General features: G+C 36.5%; 1 protein-coding gene across 1 annotated transcript in view; it reads right to left on the bottom strand.

Moving 5' to 3' along the window:
• Positions 1-255: 255 nt before the first annotated feature.
• The window catches only part of LOC145780811 (ATP-dependent translocase ABCB1-like), a 39,881-nt gene continuing 18,706 nt past the window's right edge, over positions 256-21,430 (bottom strand). Inside the window, exons 11-20 of the mRNA XM_082592453.1 lie at positions 14,004-14,153; positions 9,740-9,845; positions 8,717-8,857; positions 7,697-7,853; positions 6,942-7,139; positions 6,525-6,637; positions 5,579-5,672; positions 5,021-5,167; positions 4,624-4,793; positions 256-2,758 (exon numbers count right to left, since the gene is read on the bottom strand). Coding sequence (XP_082448579.1) covers positions 2,707-2,758; positions 4,624-4,793; positions 5,021-5,167; positions 5,579-5,672; positions 6,525-6,637; positions 6,942-7,139; positions 7,697-7,853; positions 8,717-8,857; positions 9,740-9,845; positions 14,004-14,153 — 1,328 coding nt within the window. The 3' untranslated portion in view covers positions 256-2,706. The remainder of the gene's footprint in view (positions 2,759-4,623; positions 4,794-5,020; positions 5,168-5,578; positions 5,673-6,524; positions 6,638-6,941; positions 7,140-7,696; positions 7,854-8,716; positions 8,858-9,739; positions 9,846-14,003; positions 14,154-21,430) is intronic.

The following is a 21,430-nucleotide window of genomic DNA, read 5'->3' as shown; positions in this document are numbered from 1 at the left end:
AATGGATAAAATAAAGGTATTTTTATTCAATGTAAACGCGCTGCCGCGTGTCATTATCTAACTAAAATATCTCTCGCCGCTAGCCTATCTCGATTCACCGTTTTCTGACGTCACGTCCATTCGACAACAAACGATTTCTTTCATGCATTCTCAGTTCAGGTTGGCAGTTACCCGCCTTTCCGTCGATTCAACATTGCAAGACGTCGCATAAGTTCATATCTTTAGTTTGGTAAACAGAGATAATATTTCATTGTGACATTGCTATGTAAACTTATATTTCACATGAGACAACTTGACAAGTAAATATACAAGTTTTCACAATTTACGACGAGTTATAGCACATGGAAATGTTACGCTACAATTGCTTTGGGAGGTACTGCATTGTGGTTTAGTTTATCAGTGACAGTGAACCTGGTACAAGAAGCCTCGAATATATTGATTCAACTAAGCTGCATCACGTATAAACGTGGTGGAACGATCGTCCTTTTCACAAAAGCGTGATGTTCTGGTTTATCCTACACAAATGAGAAGCGTATTGCATTTCAAATCTTTACATGTCGACTTGGAAATAAATGTTTACAAGTATATGTGAGAAGCTTTGGGAACATCGACGCCTTTTCTGCTTTTGATAGTGTGTCGGACAAAAGGAAAGATTTGAAACCAAAATCATGATATGTTACAGCGCAGCTTCTACAGTAGCTAAATTTCTAATTATTCAAAAAAGCGTTGTGGCCCAAACAGTACAATCTAAAACCAGTCCACAACGTTGAATATGTCACGAGAAAGGAAAATGCAATCAAAAGAAACCAGCCAATCACTTTCAATACTTATCTCACATTTTATATCAAATCTACTCCAAATGACGCTGAGTCATTGCAATAACGTTGTAGCCTATGCTTTGTTTGATTGAAAGGACATCATTTTCTGCGAAAAACAATTGTCGCGCTAGATGTATTGTCACCAAGTCTTATGTTTAATTTTACGCAATTTCAACCGCAAGCGACGGTAAATCATCGTATCAAAGTTGAAGCTTTTCCTGTATCGACGTCGCTTATAAGCCGTGGTGAGAACAAAAGATCCACGCATTCTGCCAATTTCCTTCACGCTGTGAAGCAGTTAGGATTAACGAGACATGGACCAAATTAATTACTTTCATCCAACTGGTGGGAAAGTTTTGAACAATAGAATATGAAATATTTCAGAGGATGTGCTGAGAAATGCCTTATATCTCTCAATTTATAACCTTTATTCGCTCAAAATTTCAGCTCAATAGAGGTGAATGAAAGTTAGGAAAAGTCAAGAAATCTCGTAGTCGCAGCCTCAGTGGTTTTAGAGATACAACTGTTGATGCAAAAAAGTTGAATTGACAGCCCCCCCCCCAACCTTCAAACAGTTAAATTTGGTACTACCCATTACTCGAAATCGATCACTGGGTAAAGACAATTATCGTAAAGTTTCTTGCCCAGAGGAACAACAGCAAGTGCGGGTGGCTGGAGTCGAACATGCAGGCTCTCGACTGCGAGCCCAACGCGCTAACCACTCGGCCATTGCTGCCGACTTCCACAGCAAGACTTGGAAAGGCTTTCATAACAACACACCAAAAATCTTACAAGTTTGATCTGGTCAAATAGCAGTTTAAATTTTTGACAGCGTTACATTTTGATGACGTTTTCCTTCAAATTATCATCATCCGACATTTTTGATCAGAAAGAAATGGATTTATAATCCAATGCTGGAAATAATTCAATTCACCAGCAGAAAAGTAACTATCGAAGGAATCAACCAGCATCTTTAAATGGGAAATTGATAGAAATTGGTCTAAACTTGTAAAAATATTTTTCTAAACATTTTATCCAAGAATAAAATTAGGCTATCATATTTGAGATTTTTTCTATTGTAGACTTAATGTCTAAACTTGTTTCGTAAATGGTTTGGTCACTGCGTCCTGACGCACAGCCGATTTCTGTGCCCAAACACTGTATTTTACACTTTAGTTCTAGAGGTGGATAGTAGACCGTTTGTAGCAGATTTACAGCAAGACTACATTGAATGATCTACATTTTACATAAAGGTGTTGCAACCGCGCCATATTTTAAACTGATAGTTCTGCTTAAAAGCTTTAGTATCATGCACGTTATAACGTCCGCGTTTTGTCGCTTCTGCCTTTTTCTAAACCTCTGCTATGTTTGGCACGTATTGTTTTTCGTTGTGATGCTCAGAAATAAAAACAAACTGAACTGAATGCCTCCTTTACCTGTGTATTTTTTTCTTAACTTTGTGCTTTTTTATGTATTGCTGGCAGCAGCAAGTAAAAAAATACATATTAGGCCGATTATGAGACAATGAGGCTTCTCACTAAAGAACAACAATTATTTGTGGATAATCGTTTTTTTTATCAAAGCAAAGACCGTAATAGCATAATAACATTTACAATTCCAAAATAAACTGTACTGTGAAATCTGTTTGAAAAGCTGCTCTGTGGCCCAAGGTTCTTCGCACGCCTAGATGTTCAATCTCGTACCCCCAATGGGTACGAGTATTCCCGGTTGGAAACCCCTGGTCTAATCAGTTGTTTACATAAATCTTATGTTGTGCTCAGATATTTTTTCCAAATGAAAATTGTATGAAAACTGTTTGATGCAAGTCAGCAGCATTGAGAAATATTAAAGCTTCGGAGTTCCTCAGGCATCGAGATCTCGTAACGCATCAGTTTTTTTGAGACGCATCTTCTATTGACGAGTGACTCCCCATTGTCAAGCTGCATCAAAATTAAAGTTTAACGTGTTTGAATGTAACATTAACAACCATACTTAAAAAACTTCGAAACTTTGTAGCCGTTTATGAATTGCAGTTCATTGTTTACTGGCATACATTGCCAACCTCTGCCAGTTCATGAAGTTCAACCCAGCTCTCGCTGTACCGTTCCTTCCTCGACTCCTCTTGCTAGTGGACCTACTAAGGAACGTGCACTTTGCAAATCACTTGCAATAAGTTCAGTTTAGCCTGAAATATCACGCATGGACCAAGAAGCGTTTCACAGTAGAACAAAAATATAGTGTTCATTAAGTGCTTGCTTGATTAAAAGAACCGTACTCCTTGGACAGAACGTTTGCTTAGATGTTGGATATACTCATGGAGGTCTAATGACTTTTTTGGATGTTTTAAGGTTTATCACAATGCTTGTATTTACTACCAATATTGCATAGGTTATCCAAACTTCATTTTTACTGCTGTAAGTACAGAGATGTGCGTATACGCCGCAAATTCTACGTCGTAGACTTGCGGCGTAGACTTTTTGTTCACGTTAACGCTTACGGCCACATTGTTTTGGATAGTTGTCGCTTGAGGCTACGCCGTAAAGTTTTCGCGGTTTTTTAGCGTATAGCGTCAACAAATACTTTTAATGTATATTTTTCACTACAACACGCCAATACAGTACCTTCCAGCGCTGCAGTTGAAAAAATGTTTTCAATGGGCAAAGACATATTGGAACCAAAACACAGCAAAACGTCAGATGAACACTTTCAGATGCTTGTGTTTCTTCGTGGAAATTCAAAATAAAACTTGTTTGTTTCGAGTGGTTTATACCGTGTGAATGTTTAGCACCTAGCAAACAAAATTAGTTTACGATAGTGTATGCGCTGACGCTGACGCCGCCAACTTTTTTACAAGTTACGTTGACGCATACGGCGTATGGGTTTTCGAACGTTTGCGTTTACGCTGACGGCGTAAATATCTTTTATATGCGCGTACACTGTGTAAGTATATGAAAGTAAAGTAGAGTAGTCCAGAATTTCTTTTATTCATTTCTGTAATAAAAAAAAACTGTGTAAGTATATGAAAGTAAAGTAGAGTAGTCCAGAATTTCTTTTATTCATTTCTGTAATAAAAAAAAAACTCTTAATGAGCTCAAAATGCCGCTTGATAAGCCTAATTTTCGATATTATTTTCTTGAAACGGTAAAAACGCATTACAATTGGCCAGTAGCGTAGCCAGGAATTTTGAAAGGGGGGGGTTTGACCTGGTTTGACCACCCAGCGGCGGGGGGTCTGGGGGGCTTCCCCCAGAAAATTTTAAAAAATTGCTTTGAATTTGGTGCATTCTGAGAGCATTTTCAACAAAAATGTGGGTACGAATATTCCTGTAAAATGGTGCTGTCGGGTAGCATAGCAAAAGGATAAGATCATGTTTTCTTCGGCATTTTTCGGAAATAAAACTAAGTCTCTGTGTTTTCTTGTTGCTAATTCCTGGCTGAGATGTTTGAATGTTTGGTATTGGCAAAACTCGCTCTTTTAATGCAATTTTGTTTAAAATTAGGCAATTTTTTTTAGACTGAAAGCATCATTCTCAATATCGTGACGTCACACGCATGCCAAAGGGGGGGTTGTAACCACCAAAACCCCCCCTTGGCTACGCCACTGCAATTGGCTATTTATGCCTATGAGAGTGGCAGAAATTCGTCCCCGCTTAATATGCCCACCCGCTTAATCAGCCCAAAATCAGCCGATCTGTCAAAATCGCCTTTGAAACTGATAGTTAGCGCAGCAGAACACTACTGACAGAAGAAAATCACTTTCGCAGAACTACTTTTGTTCATGCATTTAAGAGCTTATGTAATTTTACTTGAAGTAAACTCCTTTTAAATCCAATAATTCGTCATGAGTTCCAATCTCCACAACTGCTCCATCATCAATGACAGCGATCTGATCAGCGTTTATGATTGTGGAAAGACGATGAGCGATGATGATGCTTGTCCGTCCTCGTCTAGCCACATCTAGTGCTTCTTGGACGACCTTGATTAAATAAAAACATGGAAGTGAGAAATTGATTTTGTCTGCAATATGACAACCTTTTGTCTTTGAAAGTTGGAAAGAGTCTTTCCTGCTTTTTAATTTAAGGAATTTTAAAAGCAAACAAACTTATAAGCGTCTACTTAGCAATCTAACTGCATTCTTTGCAATGAAAACGGGAAGGAAAACTGCTGTTGCTATAAGAAAATTAATATAAATAAACCAAACACCTTTTCGCTTTCTGTGTCAAGAGCAGATGTAGCTTCATCAAGAAGAAGTATCTTTGGGTTTCTTAGAAGAGCTCTTGCGATTGCAATTCGTTGTTTTTGGCCACCAGATAATTTTCCACCTTTTTCACCAACAATTGTGTCATATCCCTGGGTCACAAAGCAACATAGCATTGAATGAAATTGTTTACCAAAGATCATATATAAAAATATGACGCTCTATTGAGATCAAAATCAGAAAATGTATCAGGCAATGAAGCATGGGTTCTCAATGAAACTCTGTTAGGTTAAACTTTATATGTGACGTAAGTAATTTCAGTAAAATAATAAAAACAGTTCAGTTTGTTTTTATTTCTGACCAACACAGCGAAAAATGATATATGCAAAACATAACAGAGGTTAAGAATAAGGTAGAAGCGACAAAACGCGGACGTTATAACGTGACCTTTTTGGGTTAGCCTACGCATAATTTGTTTCGTAAATAATATTGAAATGAAATACCAGGAAGCAAAGAATCGGTTTAAACTAATACGCAGAAGATAACGTGCTTCAAGAACTTACTTGAGGCAAGTCAGATACAAAATCATGAATATTTGCATTCATTGCAGCATCCACTACATCTGAGGTGGCTGATGTTTTGCTACCTTCGCCATAACTAAACACAAAAATGAGTCAGTTGAAGCACATATAAAAGAAAACAACGAATAAAATAAACTAATCCAGTTGGTGGCGATCTAAATTGAATGCATTTATGACAAAGAATCACTTTTCAGATTGAAAGAAAATAATTTGGTTTTATTGCACTACAACTAGAAAATAGTCTTATGTAGATCAGAGAGCAATGCTTCTCTGGCCAGGGTTCGAATTTAAAACAACCATGTTTCTTAATTACATTGACAAGCTTACATATTTACAAAATTAGAAGTCGTATATAGGTAGTCGAACAAATGCATGGAAATGAATTCAAAGGTGTGAAAAACTAACTGGAAAAAGCGATCTGGTAGTAAAACACTTCCTCAAATGGGCGATCTACCTAATAATCAGAAGCAATCACTGCGAAAACAAATCAATAATTTTTTTTTTAACTCTACTCGAAACCTTAAAATCTTTTGGCCAGGCTATCACTCACAACAGTATTTCAATAAAAAAAAATTATGTTGCAGACCATTAAAGCTGTCGTCCATTAGGATCAGTACAGTGCTCATCAGTAGGCCTACAACTGGATTGAAACGAAAAAAAATTGCAATTTAAATTGGTAACATATCAGTGCAACTATACTTTGCCTTTCCATGGAGAAAAAGCCTCACAAAACTACGATAGTCAAACTCTAACACCGCTCGTCATAGCACATGACTAGGGAATGGTGTTCTGAAAGCTAGTGCAAACCGCTACTACCTCAGTACCCCAGTGAACCCGCAGAATCAGGCTAAAACAAGTCGTATGTATCTACACATGTGCAATACTTAGCAAGACACGGCTAGTTGTTCATTCGAATTGGGATACTCACCGTATGTTTTCTTGAATTGTCTGGTCAAACAAATCCGGCTCCTGAGACACTAATCCGATCTGTTCACGCAGCCATGCAACGTTTAGTTCCTTTACGTCAACATCATCTAAAGTCTGTTGAAAATAATTATACAGTAGCCTACGTGAAAAGGTGATGTAGTTTTTAGTTAATTTTTAACATTTACCCTATTCTACCAAAATGACAGGCACGGAGTGAAGAATGTTGTTGAGTGTGATGCAACAAATTATGAGTCTAACTTGGTTTTCAAGTTGTTTTTTGCAACTCAAAAGTTTATGAATCGGTTTTGTTATCTCCTGACTTGCTTGTTATGTAAACTATACTTGAAAAGTTTACATTTACTTGTCCACATGCACCAACTCTAAAATGTACCAACATAAAAAATATCAGACAACATACAATTTTTCCATTTTGTGGGTCATAGAATCTTTCAATCAATTGAACGGTCGTAGACTTTCCACTTCCTGACTGACCAACCAAAGCCAAGGTTTGTCCTGGCTTGACAACAATATCAACATTCTTCAGCACAGGACAATCCGGACGAGTTGGATAAGAGAATTTTACATCTTTAAATGAAATTGCTCCTTTGCAGGAGTCCTGTAAATTTCATTTGTTTGAAAAAGTCAAAAACATGTCTTATTATAGGTTCGGGAGAGAGTTTGCTTTTTTGTACCAAAGACAGACAACACATAACAATACAACATTAAACTATCAGATGATAATTTAACTTAGTTTGCACCAGAAGAACATCTTGTTAACTTATCAAATAAACTGTTAAAATTTATGTTATGAACCTGAAAAAAATATTTAAAATCATAAATGTGAAGAGCAACGTTTGAGAAAACTTTTTGGAAAGTTTCAAAAAGCACATTTGACAAACTAATGTTGTTGTGCACGTGCTGATACAACGTGCACCTAGAAAAGGTTTTGTCCCAAAATAGTTTTCAACATCAGTGCTATCTATAACTTTTTACCAGCAGCAATTTTATGTGTCTCTTGTATTTACTTATAAATGCAACGAATGCGACCAAAAACATAATACTAGTAAACTTAACAAAGAAACGAAACGCACGAGCAACTCAGCGTTTATAATAAAGAAAAAAAATTATTGCTTGCTATTACTGTAGTATAGAAATATTGAGTAAGAACCTTACTGGTGAAGCGCCCTTTTCGCTGTAAGAGTCGATTCGTGAAATCCTGTCCAGCAACGCAAATATCCTACGTGTAGATATTTTAGCTTCTGCGTAATTCGGAAGCAAATATCCATTTCGACTTAAAGCTGTCCCGCCGTGTAGGACAGTGGCGACAACACTAGAAAAATAAATGTTAGTACAGTAGCCTATGTCAGCGAGCAAATATTATCGCCTGGGATTGCTGCATGGTGGGAAATAATCGACAACTGCAGGCTTTCATCGAGAGATTACATTACTGGACGAGCAACTCCAACTTTACTATTGGCTTGCTTCCAACTAAAAACCTTAAATTACTTCAAACCAACTTCCCATCTCTCATATAACCAATAAAAGGTACAATATTTGTGAATCAGAATAAACTTAACATTTCTAGTGTGGCGGATAAGCCAAAAGAAGATGTAGTTTCGCATTCCTATGATGTAACTTTATACTTTCACCGCACATTGCCCACAGAACCATTGTGTGGGACAACATTCAGGATTTTGTGACGATATTTGGTGCTCATTGTTACGTTCCTTCAATTAATCAGCTTAATCATTTAACGTGAAAAATTTATCTGAGGTAAAAACTCTACTAATATATCATATAACACCAACACTGGAGTTTATATATCACAGGGAATCTGAATTTAACAAGATGTTCTTATGTCTTGCTTGCAGCATGAATCGGTGCTTTGCATAATTCTATGAACCAACCAAATATACTCTATATTGGTTTGTAGGAAGTGGCTGATCACTTTTAGACAATCCTTGCATATTTGTTCCAAGAAATTCATTGTGACAGATAAAATAGACTTTGCTTGTTTTGAACTTTGCAAGTTTTTCTAGATCGAAGTTCAGGAAACAATCTCTTTAAACAAGAGTCACGGATTTGGAAGAACAGTTTACTCATTTGTCAATTTTAGAACGTAGCCTATATGTACAACGACGTTTAACCTTTTATAAGACGACTACACATCGCATAGATATGTGTATTGCTTACACAAACATATCTCTGAAATATACTTGTCCACGCGCGATCATGAATACTCCCAAGGCATTGGTCAAAGCAATTGCGAATATTAACGAACACCTGTGGAATGCGTATATCAAGGCCTTGACAACAGCTTTGCGTATTTCTGACCTGCAATTAAAAAGATTTAGAACTGGGTGAAAAAAAGTGTCAAACACAAGCTATAACATTGCTTTACTCCCTTGAGGTTTTCTTACTAGAAAATTAAAAAGTCTTAATTTAACACCATTTACAGTTGCCTGCAATGCAAAACAAAAATCTTCATGCAAGCTATATGCAAAATCAACTGCATACAACAAAATCGTTTGGAATGTGTATAAATAAGTTGGATTATACTTGAAGAGTTGTTTGGTGGTAAAAAACTTGAACATTGAGAGTAGAATGTTGTTCCTATAGCTCGAAGCCGCAGTTCTTCGTTTGAAGGAATTCGTTTATGTCTTATATAAAGCTCTTTCTTTAATTTGAATTCTTCTCATTAGCCAAATTTAAATTTCGTTTTTTTTTTCTACTATAAACACTTTACCACATTTAGGTTTATTTTATTCTGACGATACCAGCTCAGTGGCCGAGCGAATTCGCCTTCGGCTTTAGTGCTGGTAGATCTGAAGTCGATTTCAGGTCGGGTCAAACCGAAGAAGTTACAAACGGTACCGATTGTGTTTTTTCTTGCATACGGCAGTAAGAATTAATCGGGCAATAATGTGATGACGTCGTAAACCTCATATGAAATTAAAAACGAGCTATGTCACTAAAAGACCTTAGCTGTTGTAAAGCGACAATAAATGAAAGTAAAACCACAACATTATTAATATTATTTTAACGATAACTCCCGAAGGGAGTCAGACGAAAAAGTTCAACTTCGAGCGATGATAACACTCTTTTCGCAATTTTGGATTATTCTGTACAGTACAGTAGGCTACATGTTGCATTTGATAGAAATCAATTTTAACAGAGGCCCTACACATTTACACAATCAATCTTTCTTGTACTTACTTGTCATTCTTATGTAACTCATCCCCATAAAGCTCGAGAATTTTATATTCCTTTGTCAACGAAGCAACTGTACGGATATTGCTGATTGATTCGAGGGCTGTTGTAGCTAAATAAAAGTTTGATTTAAAATTAATTGAATCAGTTTACAGCTTAGACCTATATTAAGTACTCAATAAAAATAAACATGTATTTTAACGAGTCAGTATTTTCAATTACAACAATGTGCTGCACAAACGAGCTTTGCATTTCAGTCATGGCAACATAGCCTACATTTTTATGGGGTGCCATAGGGAATTACGTCACTAGTTGTACCAGCATAATTTTGACAAAAAATATTTCCTTGAAAACAAAAATAAACATTTGAAAATTGTATAACTTTGGATAAAAGGTGATTATATTTTAATCTATAAGTCACAAATGATCGACAAATTAATGTTAAATTTGATTGAATAAAATAATTCAAAATCAAAAGAAGATAGACTGTAGTGTTTTTAACTCATTCAACAAGAGTCAAACAAAAATGTTTCTACTTGTATTTAAAATCGCAAGAATCCTTTCAAAATGCGTGCAACCAAATATATTGCGAAACTAAACGAGAAGCGCTGATGAACAAAAACGCAAAAGAGAAGACCTAAGGAGAACGAAAGCAAGGTGCATTTTTTCAACGAAAACAAACCAAAATACACAATAGAAACAAAAATATTTTAGAACTCCTTTGACGAAACACTGTGTATTCGTCAAGTAAATACACAACAGATAAAATTAGTGAATTTGAAATAAGCATGAGCCAGTTCCAGCACTCATGAACAATACTCAATTATTTTCTATTGTACAAGATAGGCTATGCCTACCATTCAAAACAAGACTTCGCAAGAACACTGTCACATCACATCGATGCCTTTTTTCCAACACTGTAGTTAAGAAACTAACTTAGAAATGGGGCAATTAATATAATAGGAGAAATTACAACAAGAAAAAATTTAATCACCAGTTGCACGTGCCCTTAGTTCTTCAAGTGCAAATGCACTGGTTAAAAATTAATTGCAATTTTGAAAAAGATTGAACTTGGCAAGAAACTTGCTTTATGATGCAGTAAATAGCTAAATTGAAATTAAAATCGCACATATCCAGCTTTCGGAAAATCCTCAAGGCTCCATGAAATTATAAGGTGTTTTACAGTATTTTATACAATTTGGCGGGTTGATTATGTTTATATTATATATAGCCTACTGTAAGTCAGTGACGATCGGTGAGGGAAAGCAAGGAAAGCAGTGCTTACCTGAGCGAAAACTATGCAAAATATAATGACTGAATTCTAGGTTTAACTTCTTATTATTTTTATCACGTCTATTTTAACTTGAAAATTACTGTATTCGTGACTAGAATTACTCGTAACGCTTGTGAGTAGTCTAAGTCCTCACCAAACCGCATGTCTTGCCTATAAATGCCAATTAACGCAAACGCTCCTGTCAGAAACAACCACTGAGGCTCCAAGGGAAGCAACTATCAAAGTTGCTTTTCCCAGGTTTAAAAATGTCAAAAAACGCCTTCGTTTTGTCCAATCCTCACTCGTTTTGCTTTGCAAAACGTCACCAGCTGCTTAGCCAATCAGATGTGTTATGGTTAGTTTTGCTTTCCCAGTGACGTCAATGCGTACATTAGCCAGACTACCTAGTCAGAATGGTCTCTCGTCACGGTACACAGCACAGCATCATAATGCCGAAAAGATTGTTGCTGTTTTTTTATGTCTCCTCGCCATGTACTTTAGCCTACTTGCTTTCATAGTCATGCCTTTTCCCTTTTTATAGCGCTGATATAACGTTACTTCGCCAATGAACGTTCAGGTGCGGATGCAATATTTAGTTCGTTAAGCTTCTATACGAAGGAGGCAAACTTATCCAGCTTTTTGTACAAATTGCTTGCGGTTGTAATGTTTAGGCCTAAGTGTTAGTTTTTGTAGTGTAGGCCTAACTGAATATCTAAGAATGAACATTCATGACGAATTAAATATTTTAAACCATAAACAGACATACCTAAGCAACAACACTACATTTAACATTATAAAAACAAAAAACAACAAGCGAACGTTTTTGGCTAGTCATATAGCCCTTTTCAAGCCTATAAGAAAAATACATTATTGAAAGAAATGCTAAAGAATCATATAGTATCACAGCAAAAAATATGGTCAAATCTAAACATTTGAGACAAATCTATTGGTCAAATCTAAACGTCAAATCTAAACATTGCTTCTGTCTTTCTTGCGTAATCTGCCTGAGTCCTTGTCTGAACAATCAATTATTTTTACCTCTGAAATACTTGACCCGTTGCGCTGTGTAATTTTCAGTTATCATTTTGTGTGAGTGAGGCAGTTTCTCAAATGTTTAGATTTGACCATATTTTTTGCTGTGATACTATATGATTCTTTAGCATTTCTTTCAATAATGTATTTTTCTTATAGGCTTGAAAAGGGCTATATGACTAGCCGAAAACGTTCGCTTGTTGTTTTTTGTTTTTATAATGTTAAATGTAGTGTTGTTGCTTAGTTATGTTTGTTTATGGTTTAAAAGAGTTACCTCTCTACCCAAATTGAATTAAATATTTAGACAACTATTATTCCATGTCTAACACAGGATTTTGGTCCTGCAACGTTAAAATTAAGATTGTTCATGACTTCTAAACATTAAGTGGATGTATGGTCACGACATAGACGAAGCACAATTTGACAGATTTTTATTTTTGATTTGTTTTGGAAATGCTCTCAGAGCGCACCAAATTGGAAGTGTTTTTCAAAAACTTCTGGGGGAGGCTCCCCAGACCCCCCGCTGGGAGTGTTGCCTTCCGCAACACGCCTTCGGGCTTCGCCCGACGGTTACGCCCTTCGTGCCTACTACCTTGCTGCAGCATATTTCCAAGTTGCTTTCCCAACGGTTTAAGCCACCGAACGTCACTGTTGTAATTGTACTTTACGTATTTTATTTACTGTTGCCGGGCTAGGTTGCCGATGATGTAACTTGTTTATGATACACTTTAGTGCAAAGTATCGTAATATCTTTGTTATGTTTAATTATAATGATGGTAAACTTGATAACCTAATGTAGCATGCTTTTGCACTAGAAGAGTGTAATTTGAAAAGTGCCTCAGACCAAAATTCAAAAATTAAGTTTTCTAATGTGAGACAAGATTTAATTCCTTTTCAAACGAAAATTTTGCATGGAGTGAAATCTGTGAAATTTAGAAGAGGTCGTCGACATTTTCTCGTGCTGACATTTTGCAACAATGTTTATGTAACTACCAAAAGCACTTGTCCGAAGCTAACTCTAATTTAGCAAATTATGACTGAGGCACTTTTAAAACTACGCTCTAACATTATTTCTCATTCCTCCAGTGACAACTGCAAACTAAAATCAGTAGCAGAGCAGCAGTACAAAACTCAGAAAACAAGTATCAATCAATCAATTAAACAAGTTCATTTTGAAGTAGCTCCACATTCATTTCAAGGCACAATAGTAGCCTAAATATAACACATTAATTCTATTCATATGAAACCTACAGTACACCATGGAGGCATCGCAAAAACCTGAGATTATCCCAGTAAAGGTGCCCTTACTAAAGTAATTACCTACTCATCAAGCAGAGCAAACAAAGTAGCAGCAATAAAGCACACCTTACAAACATTGCTTGCTCTACAGTGCAGTAGTGGGACAGTTTTACGTGATATTGTGAATGGTCATGTTTATAATAAAGCCGGACATACATGCAAAACGATTGTCAAATAACGATAGGGGAGATGTGGGATTCTTGAACCAAAAATTGGGTTTAACAAGGCTAAAAAGTTTGTTTCTTGAAAAAACTCTAAAAAAATTACATTTAAGCTTACTTTACATAATTATGGTAAGCATGACCTTGAATGTTTTACTTTTGCTTTTATTTGTAATGAATTTGGAAGGATTGTAATATCTTGAGAAAATTGGTTTAAAGAGCCGTGGAACCTTCAAATCTCCCGTCTGGGACGTTTGAACTACGTTAGTGAAAACACATTTACAATAAATAATAAACCCAAAAGATGCATTTGTTTATAGTATAAGTACATTTCAAGCAACATTTTTAAAAAAATGTTTGTTGTGACATTGCTTCAATTCAAACCTGTAGAATTGTTATTTTAATTATCAACCAATATTTCCCTTACTTAGGGTACAGCTAGATTATTTTAGTAAAAGATGTTGTAGAATTTGCTAAGGATAGGCTATGTATATGTACCGCTTACCTGCTGTTTCTCTATGAAGTTTACCTTTTACTTCTATCTGGGAATTAACCTTTCTAAATATAATCTTGAAAACCATCTCTAGAGGTACAAAAGCAATGTTTGCCAAAGTCAGTTGCCAACTGTGTGCCAGTGCAATTCCAACTGCAGTAACTAAACACATAAACAATCAAGCAAGTTTACAGTCTCGAACGACATTAACAATAGTCGTACGAGGCAGATTCTCTCAATATGCGCAACACGACTTAGATCGTTTTCACAACCGCAATCTTTCATGAGACATTTAATTTCGCTTCATGCTCTTCGCTTTTGCCTTGGCTTTTGGCTCTTGTCGCTTTAGCGGCGCTATAAAGAAATCAAGGGACATTTTTTTGTCCAATGACAATTGCAGTCTTACAGAAATAATGCAGTAATAATGCGATTACATCAGGAAACAATATTCCAGCATAGTATTCTCCAGAATAGTCAAAACGACAAAAGGAAGTAAGAGCTACGAAATAATGTGAAACAAAAGCTTATTGGGCTGCTGGATGGGGACTCTAACACTCTAAAACAACGGTTCTCAACCGGGGTCCGCAAAACGTCTTTCAGGGGGTCAGTGAAAGTTTCCGAATTTGCAGCCTGATTGATATATTACGACATTCAAAAACTATTAGTGATTTACAAATGTAGATTCAAACGAACTGTTATAGGCTGATGCTGCGGGTTCGCTGCGGTAGCAGTAGCTAGCATTAGTATTCGGAACACAGTTCCCTAGTCATGTCCAATGACAAATGATGTTAGAGTTATTGTGTTCTGGAACCTGTGTTCCGAAGCTAATACAAACCCCTGCTACCGCAGCATCAGCCTTATGAAGTAAATAACGATCATGCTGCAAAACGCGAAACTCAATTTATTGTTTTTATTTGCGTATTTACAATAATTCTCAAACAACTATGCGTCGTGACGCGCTGGTGCGTGTTGTGAATTTCAAAGGGTATCACACAAAGGTTTAGTTTCCTGATGAAGAAAACGTCATGTGAAAGAGTGAAAACTTCTCATTAGGCTATGTGTATGTTTATGTGTATGTTCAATTCCTTTGAGACAGTAGATTGTTGATCAATGCTTAACTTTGTAATCTTTGTAACTTTGTAACATTTGTAATCAACAAATTATTGATTACAAATGAAAAAAATGATAAATTCTTTGTAAAGGTCACAAACTTTCCATTAATTTTTCATAAAATTTATGAAAAAACATTATATCATCATATAAATAAGCCAACATTTTGCTCATAACATAACTTCGAACCAGTCTGCATCGGCTCCTGCGCGTCATCGTGACGTGTTCGGCTTTCTTTAACTTTTGTCGGACTGGGTTTTTCCATGGGCTGGCGGGCTCATGTGAAGCCACTTCAAATAGCAGATCTTGTACTTCAAACAGTAAATCAGCCTCTTTTACATAGATTCAACGTATTTGAGCCTTCAATCATTATAAAACGACTTCTTTAAAAACTAGTTATGAACCAACAAAATTTTGCCCGCTTTTGAGACTTCTTCAAGGCATATGTGAACTGATGTGAAACGAATTCAGCTTGGCAATTCAACCGGCATCGAGTAATCAGCTTCTGTTACATGGATTCAATGTGTCCAGGCCTTGAATCAGTTTGAACAGACTTTTCTCAAAACTGCTTGTAAACAGACCTGCTTTTCGTTGATAAAGCAGCAACATGACAATGATTTATCGAAGCCAAACTATTTCTAGTTAGTAACAGAAGTTTTAGGTATTTCTCTGAAGTAATACAAGCTGTATGCGACCATAAAGGCTTTTCCGAAGTTAAGCAACAATAAATTGCGTCTGCACACGCTTGCCGATGCTGGGCACGCAAACGCGTAAAGTCATCAATCGTCATAAGTGCGTCGCGAGTTCAGAAAATTCTTTTCAAGAAGTGTGTCGCTTTGAAACTTATGAAACACTTGTTTCCGTTCGGAGTAGAGATGTACTGAAATCGCAGATGAAATTTTTGTAGAGGTCTGCGACTGGTGCAGGGCACCAAGAAGGGTCCACCAAGATTGAAAGGTTAAGAACCACTGCTCTAGACAGCAATAACGAGACAATAAAGTCGCCAAATTAAATACACACTTTTCTTTTCAAGTTGAAATTTCCAAAGGGAGAGTAGACTAAGTTTATAAATACCATTACATTGATAATGTATTTCTCGTATTTGGCCGACACATAAAAAACTATCTTCTGGATCCAAACAATCGCATAAAAAAACGAAACGATTGCAACCGTTATCGGAAACAAAGGACCATTGAAGAAAACACTTACATGGGTACAGTGTAGCGTTTACAAAGCATGGTCACAGAGTCTGCCGTCAGGCAGATGCGAATGCTACAAACATTGTGGCACTAAATTTCACCTTTCCAATAAACACCCTTCTAAAAGTTTTTCTTCAGAGATAGCTTGAAACCTTGCAACCAAACAAACCCCGGAACCTGATTTTAACCAACCCGGGTGATTTACCTTTAGGTAGAGGAACCTAACACCATCAACAGCCAGGATTTAAAAATAACCCCTGCGCCCTGAAAACTTCTATTAACGGTACTGATGAGAGATAGGTTCCCCATATACAAATCCCATATCGAAAAACTAAGAGTTAAAGTGGCTTTTCGAAATAATATCTTACAGAAACTGGAAAACTCTGATTAGGGTGCCCTTCCAGATACAATGCGGTCAACACTGCTTTAGCCTTATGCTATTCGATTGCAGAATAATTATGCCTGTCCAGTGTGGGAACGCTCGGCACATGCCAAGAAAATCAATCCCATGTTGAACCAAAGCTGCTGTTTGATTACAGGCTGTCTCAAACCTACCAACATCACGTTGCTACTCATTCTGTCTGGAATTGCTCCTCCCAACATTAGAAGAAGCGTGACCATCAGAAAAGAAAGATCTTGTCAGGACATGGATTGAGACACCCACTACATGGCCAAACCCCAGCACGCAGACGATTGAAGTCAATAAAATGTTTCCTTGCTTCAGTTGTCCCACTGGGTCAAGATGAGGTTGCCACCAACGTGCAGGTTCAACTGTAGGAGGAGCTGGAAGCCGGGCTGACACCGGCCAATATGGAGTTTTCTCCCACAGAAGGCCTTCCTCTCTGAAAGCACGAACCCTGGAAGTATTGGCGATGCCTTTATGGTAACATTTATTTTAGGTCTATTTTATTTAAGGTATAAAAATGCTTCAGAGCCACCTGCAACCGACTCTATAGCGCCTCATAGCGAATGCAAAAAGCCGAATGCCAAAAATTAAATGTTATGACAACGTCAATGATCCCCAGCTGCGATGATGGCGGTGATCTCTAGCAAACAAAAAGCAAGACAAGGCTACATTTGCATCAAGTCAATCGGCATGGTCTGCTTTTCAACAGAAAAAGTCAGACAAACAATGAATGCCTGCTATGGTTTGCAACGGTGCTCACAAACAAAACAACGAATTCTTTATGCGGTGGACTCTTCTATTACGGCACAAACTCAGACATTCTTTTTCGGAAGGCGGTAGAACAACGCAGAATCACGTCGCGACACGATACCACAGACACAACACCGCATCATTATCACAAACACTCAACATACTTATTTTGTACGATATCATTCAGTACCGTTTTTAACTCCTTAAATTTGAATTAAACCTGGTAGGCTACCCTTGGTTCCAATTTAGCCCAAATTTGGGGGGCTTCTGTAGCGATCGATTATTTCATCATATAAGTTTCCCTTTCTTTTACTATTGTAAACTAGTTTAACTTAAATTTATTTCCTAAACATTCTGTAATTTTCCATGCAACTGCTCCCGAAGAAAATAGGAAAAAGGGAACAGAAAATAAAGTGATTTGTTCGCATTTGGCGAGAGCTCAATCAGACCAGCTCAAGCTGAGGTCAGTTCCGAAAAGGGAAAATAGATTATGTAGTATGTAACAATTTGGACGACTGTTGAAATGTGAAAATTCGTAACCTTTGTTACGTTATTCTACAATGTTTAAATTCATTTTTGCTATAAACCTACAACATTATATGAACACCTTCTGATAACTAAAAATTATAATTCGAATACCGATAATAATTGTGTGGAAATTAGTTCATGGAGTCAGATAGCTAAATTAGATAAGTTAGATAGAATATTTATTAGGTAGTCAGACAGCCTTAATATTAATTCAAATATAAACAAAATATCCTTATACGTTAAATATAACCTAAATAAATTGTTACCACACCTTAACCACTTAAGCACTGGCATTGGAAGATGTAGGCCTAACACGATAATGCGACACTAGGGGTATTCCTTAAGAAGTACAAGATTTAAATGTGGATAGAGGTAAACAGTGCAACATCTCTTAGAATTCCCTGTTCTAAAAGCAAGCTGCTCTACACATGATTTAGGCGAGTTCAACGATAGAGCAAGAGCTTGCGTGATGCTCTGAGCTACAGCCGTTGTCCATGTGACACACGAAGAAGAAGATCAGAGATATGTTTTTCTGTCTACAAATTATGGCTAGTTGCCTTAGTTTTATAGCAAGTTTAGATAGCAACCTACAAAATTACAGTTTTCATTTTAACTCTGATTATTTTTCAAATTTTCCTTTTATTCCACTAACCGAATGATGAGATGTTGATCACAACTAAGCCCAGCCTTGTCCCCGTTGCGCCTTTTACCAGTGATGCGTCTCTGCTCATTCTTGCACTGAGAGCGCCAGATGTGTTCCTCGGATCGTCAAAGAAAGCCATTTCTTGTCGCAAGATTGTTTCCAAAATTCGTTTTCGCATTCTTATAGTCAATTCAACTCCAGATTTAGCAAAAAGAACTGCCTGCCAACATTGAAAAGCAAAAACATGCAAGCCAGAATGAGCATCAGTCAATCTGTCATTTAGTAGGTTAAATTAGGGCATGATGGTCTTTCGTAGAACAAAAAGAAGTTAAGAATAAAAATATAGATAAAATATAGACACATTAAAGTATTGTTTATAGTGGCTAGAACATTAAATCATTTATTGTATGATTGTTTCTCTGAATGGAGAAAATCTCTTTCCACAACACAACCTTCCCTAAGTGCTTTAGAAAGATTACATTATCATCAGCTCTGTATTAACAGAGATGTCTCTATAGGCTATCCGTTTAAGGAAACCTGCCTGAAACCTGAAAACAGTTTCGTATAGACAGTAAAAGTTTTACAAACAAAGGTGTGAAAAGTATAAAGTTTTATCCATATACTTTCAATCAATCAACAATAAATTTGCTGTCTAAGTAAAGATTAAAGAACAATAGCCTAAGCTAAGGTATTAAAACAAACATAATCTAAGTTTTCTCAGTTATGTTTGTTTAATAGTTTGAAAAAGTAACCTCTCTACCCAAACTGTATAGTAAGATATTACCTTGACAGGAAAACCAAAAAATGATCCAAATGCTAATGCAACCATTATTTGGAACAGGAATGTCCCTTGCCTGAGTTGTTCTTGAGGAGAAGCAATGGCGAAGTAACCAATGAATTGCGCGTGTATCCAACCGCTTATAGGAAGTATAGAACCATTCAGGAATGCCAACACACAGCCACCTATAAGAGACAATAAAGTTTGATGTTGATGTGGTTTCACACTTAAAATAGTTAATTTTATTGAGTAAACGGTTTATCACACATTTCAAAATGATAAAAATAAATAAATCAAACAACAAAAATATTTTTCTATATTATAACCTAGCCTACTGCTTTTGCATTAATACAGTGGGCTAAACTCTTTGATGTTGTTTGATTTGATTGAATCTTTATCCTCTTAGTTACTGAGAAAGGTTCTTGCAGAGCTAAATCCTGGTAGTTTCGCATACTTCTAGAGCAGTGGCTCCCAACTTTTTTTTTTTGGCGGACCCCTTTGGTACCTTCGAAGTAGTTGCGGACCCTTAAAAAAAATTATCTGAAATTTTGGTATATCGCTTCTCCTATAATGGAATCAAATGTTTCATAAGTTTCGAGGCGATACACTTAGAAAAAGTTGCTGAATTCGCAACGCACTTATGACGATTGATGACATTGACGAAGTTATGTTATGAGTAAGGCAACCAATTTTTTGACATAAAACCTTGAAATTTTGACTTTTTAATTTACAAATTTTGACCGAATTTTGACCAATATCTTTCCGCGTTTGCAACTCAAATGCGAAATTTCAAAGCATATTAGACACCACCATCATGGAAGCCTTCCACAATATCTCTTACTTTTGGTAGACTTCTTGAATAATAGAAAGAAGCTTTCAACCAAGTGCCCCATCTAGTTACAGTTGGCTGTGGAGGTTGGCCAATGGTAGTAAAACTAGCTCTTCTTGACCTGTTTTTAATGGTCACTGCTTTAACCATGGCAACCAACTCATCAACAGTAGGGTAGTTGGCTAATATTCAATCGCCAGTAGTGGGCGAAACAAGATTATTACCGCAGAAATTGCAACAAATGGATTATTACGTCAAAAAACAACAGAATTTGCAACACAAAATCAGTACCTGTGTAACTTCAATAAAATATCAATAGAGAGAAGAAACACTATGGTACGTTAAAAGAAAATTTTGACCTAACCATAAAATTTGACTTTTTTTTTACTTAATAACTTTGAAACCTCTCTTCGTGTCAGCCTGAAATTTAGTTTATGGACGTTTTATAAAGTTTGAACAAGGCAAAAAAATTTTGACTTTATTGACTTTTGGTTGCCCTAGTTATGAGCTATTTGTTGGCACACAGCACCAAGAATCAGTAATTTATATGTTGATTAGACGTTTTTCAATAAATTTTATCAAAAATCAATAGAATTTTGCGACCGTTACAAACAATTTCTCCCTGTTTTCATTTCTAATCAATATTAATTCGTTATAATCTTTGTCATTGCAAAACTGTAAGTGGTGATAAACTGCTGACTAACGTTTGCATTTCTAAGTTAAGCATTAATCAATAGACTGCTGTCTCAAAATAATTAAGTTGAACAAAGCCTTATTAAAATATTAATTCATTTATATGATATTTTTTTCGTTAAGAAACCAAACCTTTAAACTTTTAAACGGACATCGCACAAGTTCGTTGGGAAGTACAATTTGAAAATAACGGTAATAAACAAATAAAGCGCAACCAACCAATTTTTAAATTTCGTAATTTATCAATCATACTGCAAATTCGGAAACTTTCACGGACCCCCTGAAATCGCTTCGCTGACCCACGGTTAAGAACCACTGCTCTAGAGGCTTTGATGCACTGACGCAGGCCCGGCTACCGAGATTGACCGAGTGAAGTTTCCGATTGTTGAAGTCTTGTTACCGGGGAATTATTCCATCCATTGGATGCCGCTGAATGGAGAGCAGTCCTTAGAATGCGTTGCTCAAGCGCACAACCCGAGAGTCGAACCGGCGCAGCTTGATCT

This window comes from Aplidium turbinatum, chromosome 12 (genome assembly GCF_918807975.1).
Source record: "Aplidium turbinatum chromosome 12, kaAplTurb1.1, whole genome shotgun sequence".
Lineage (NCBI taxonomy): Eukaryota > Metazoa > Chordata > Ascidiacea > Aplousobranchia > Polyclinidae > Aplidium > Aplidium turbinatum.
The sequence above is the reverse complement of the archived record's forward strand: the minus strand, read 5'-3'. Positions and strand labels throughout refer to the sequence as shown.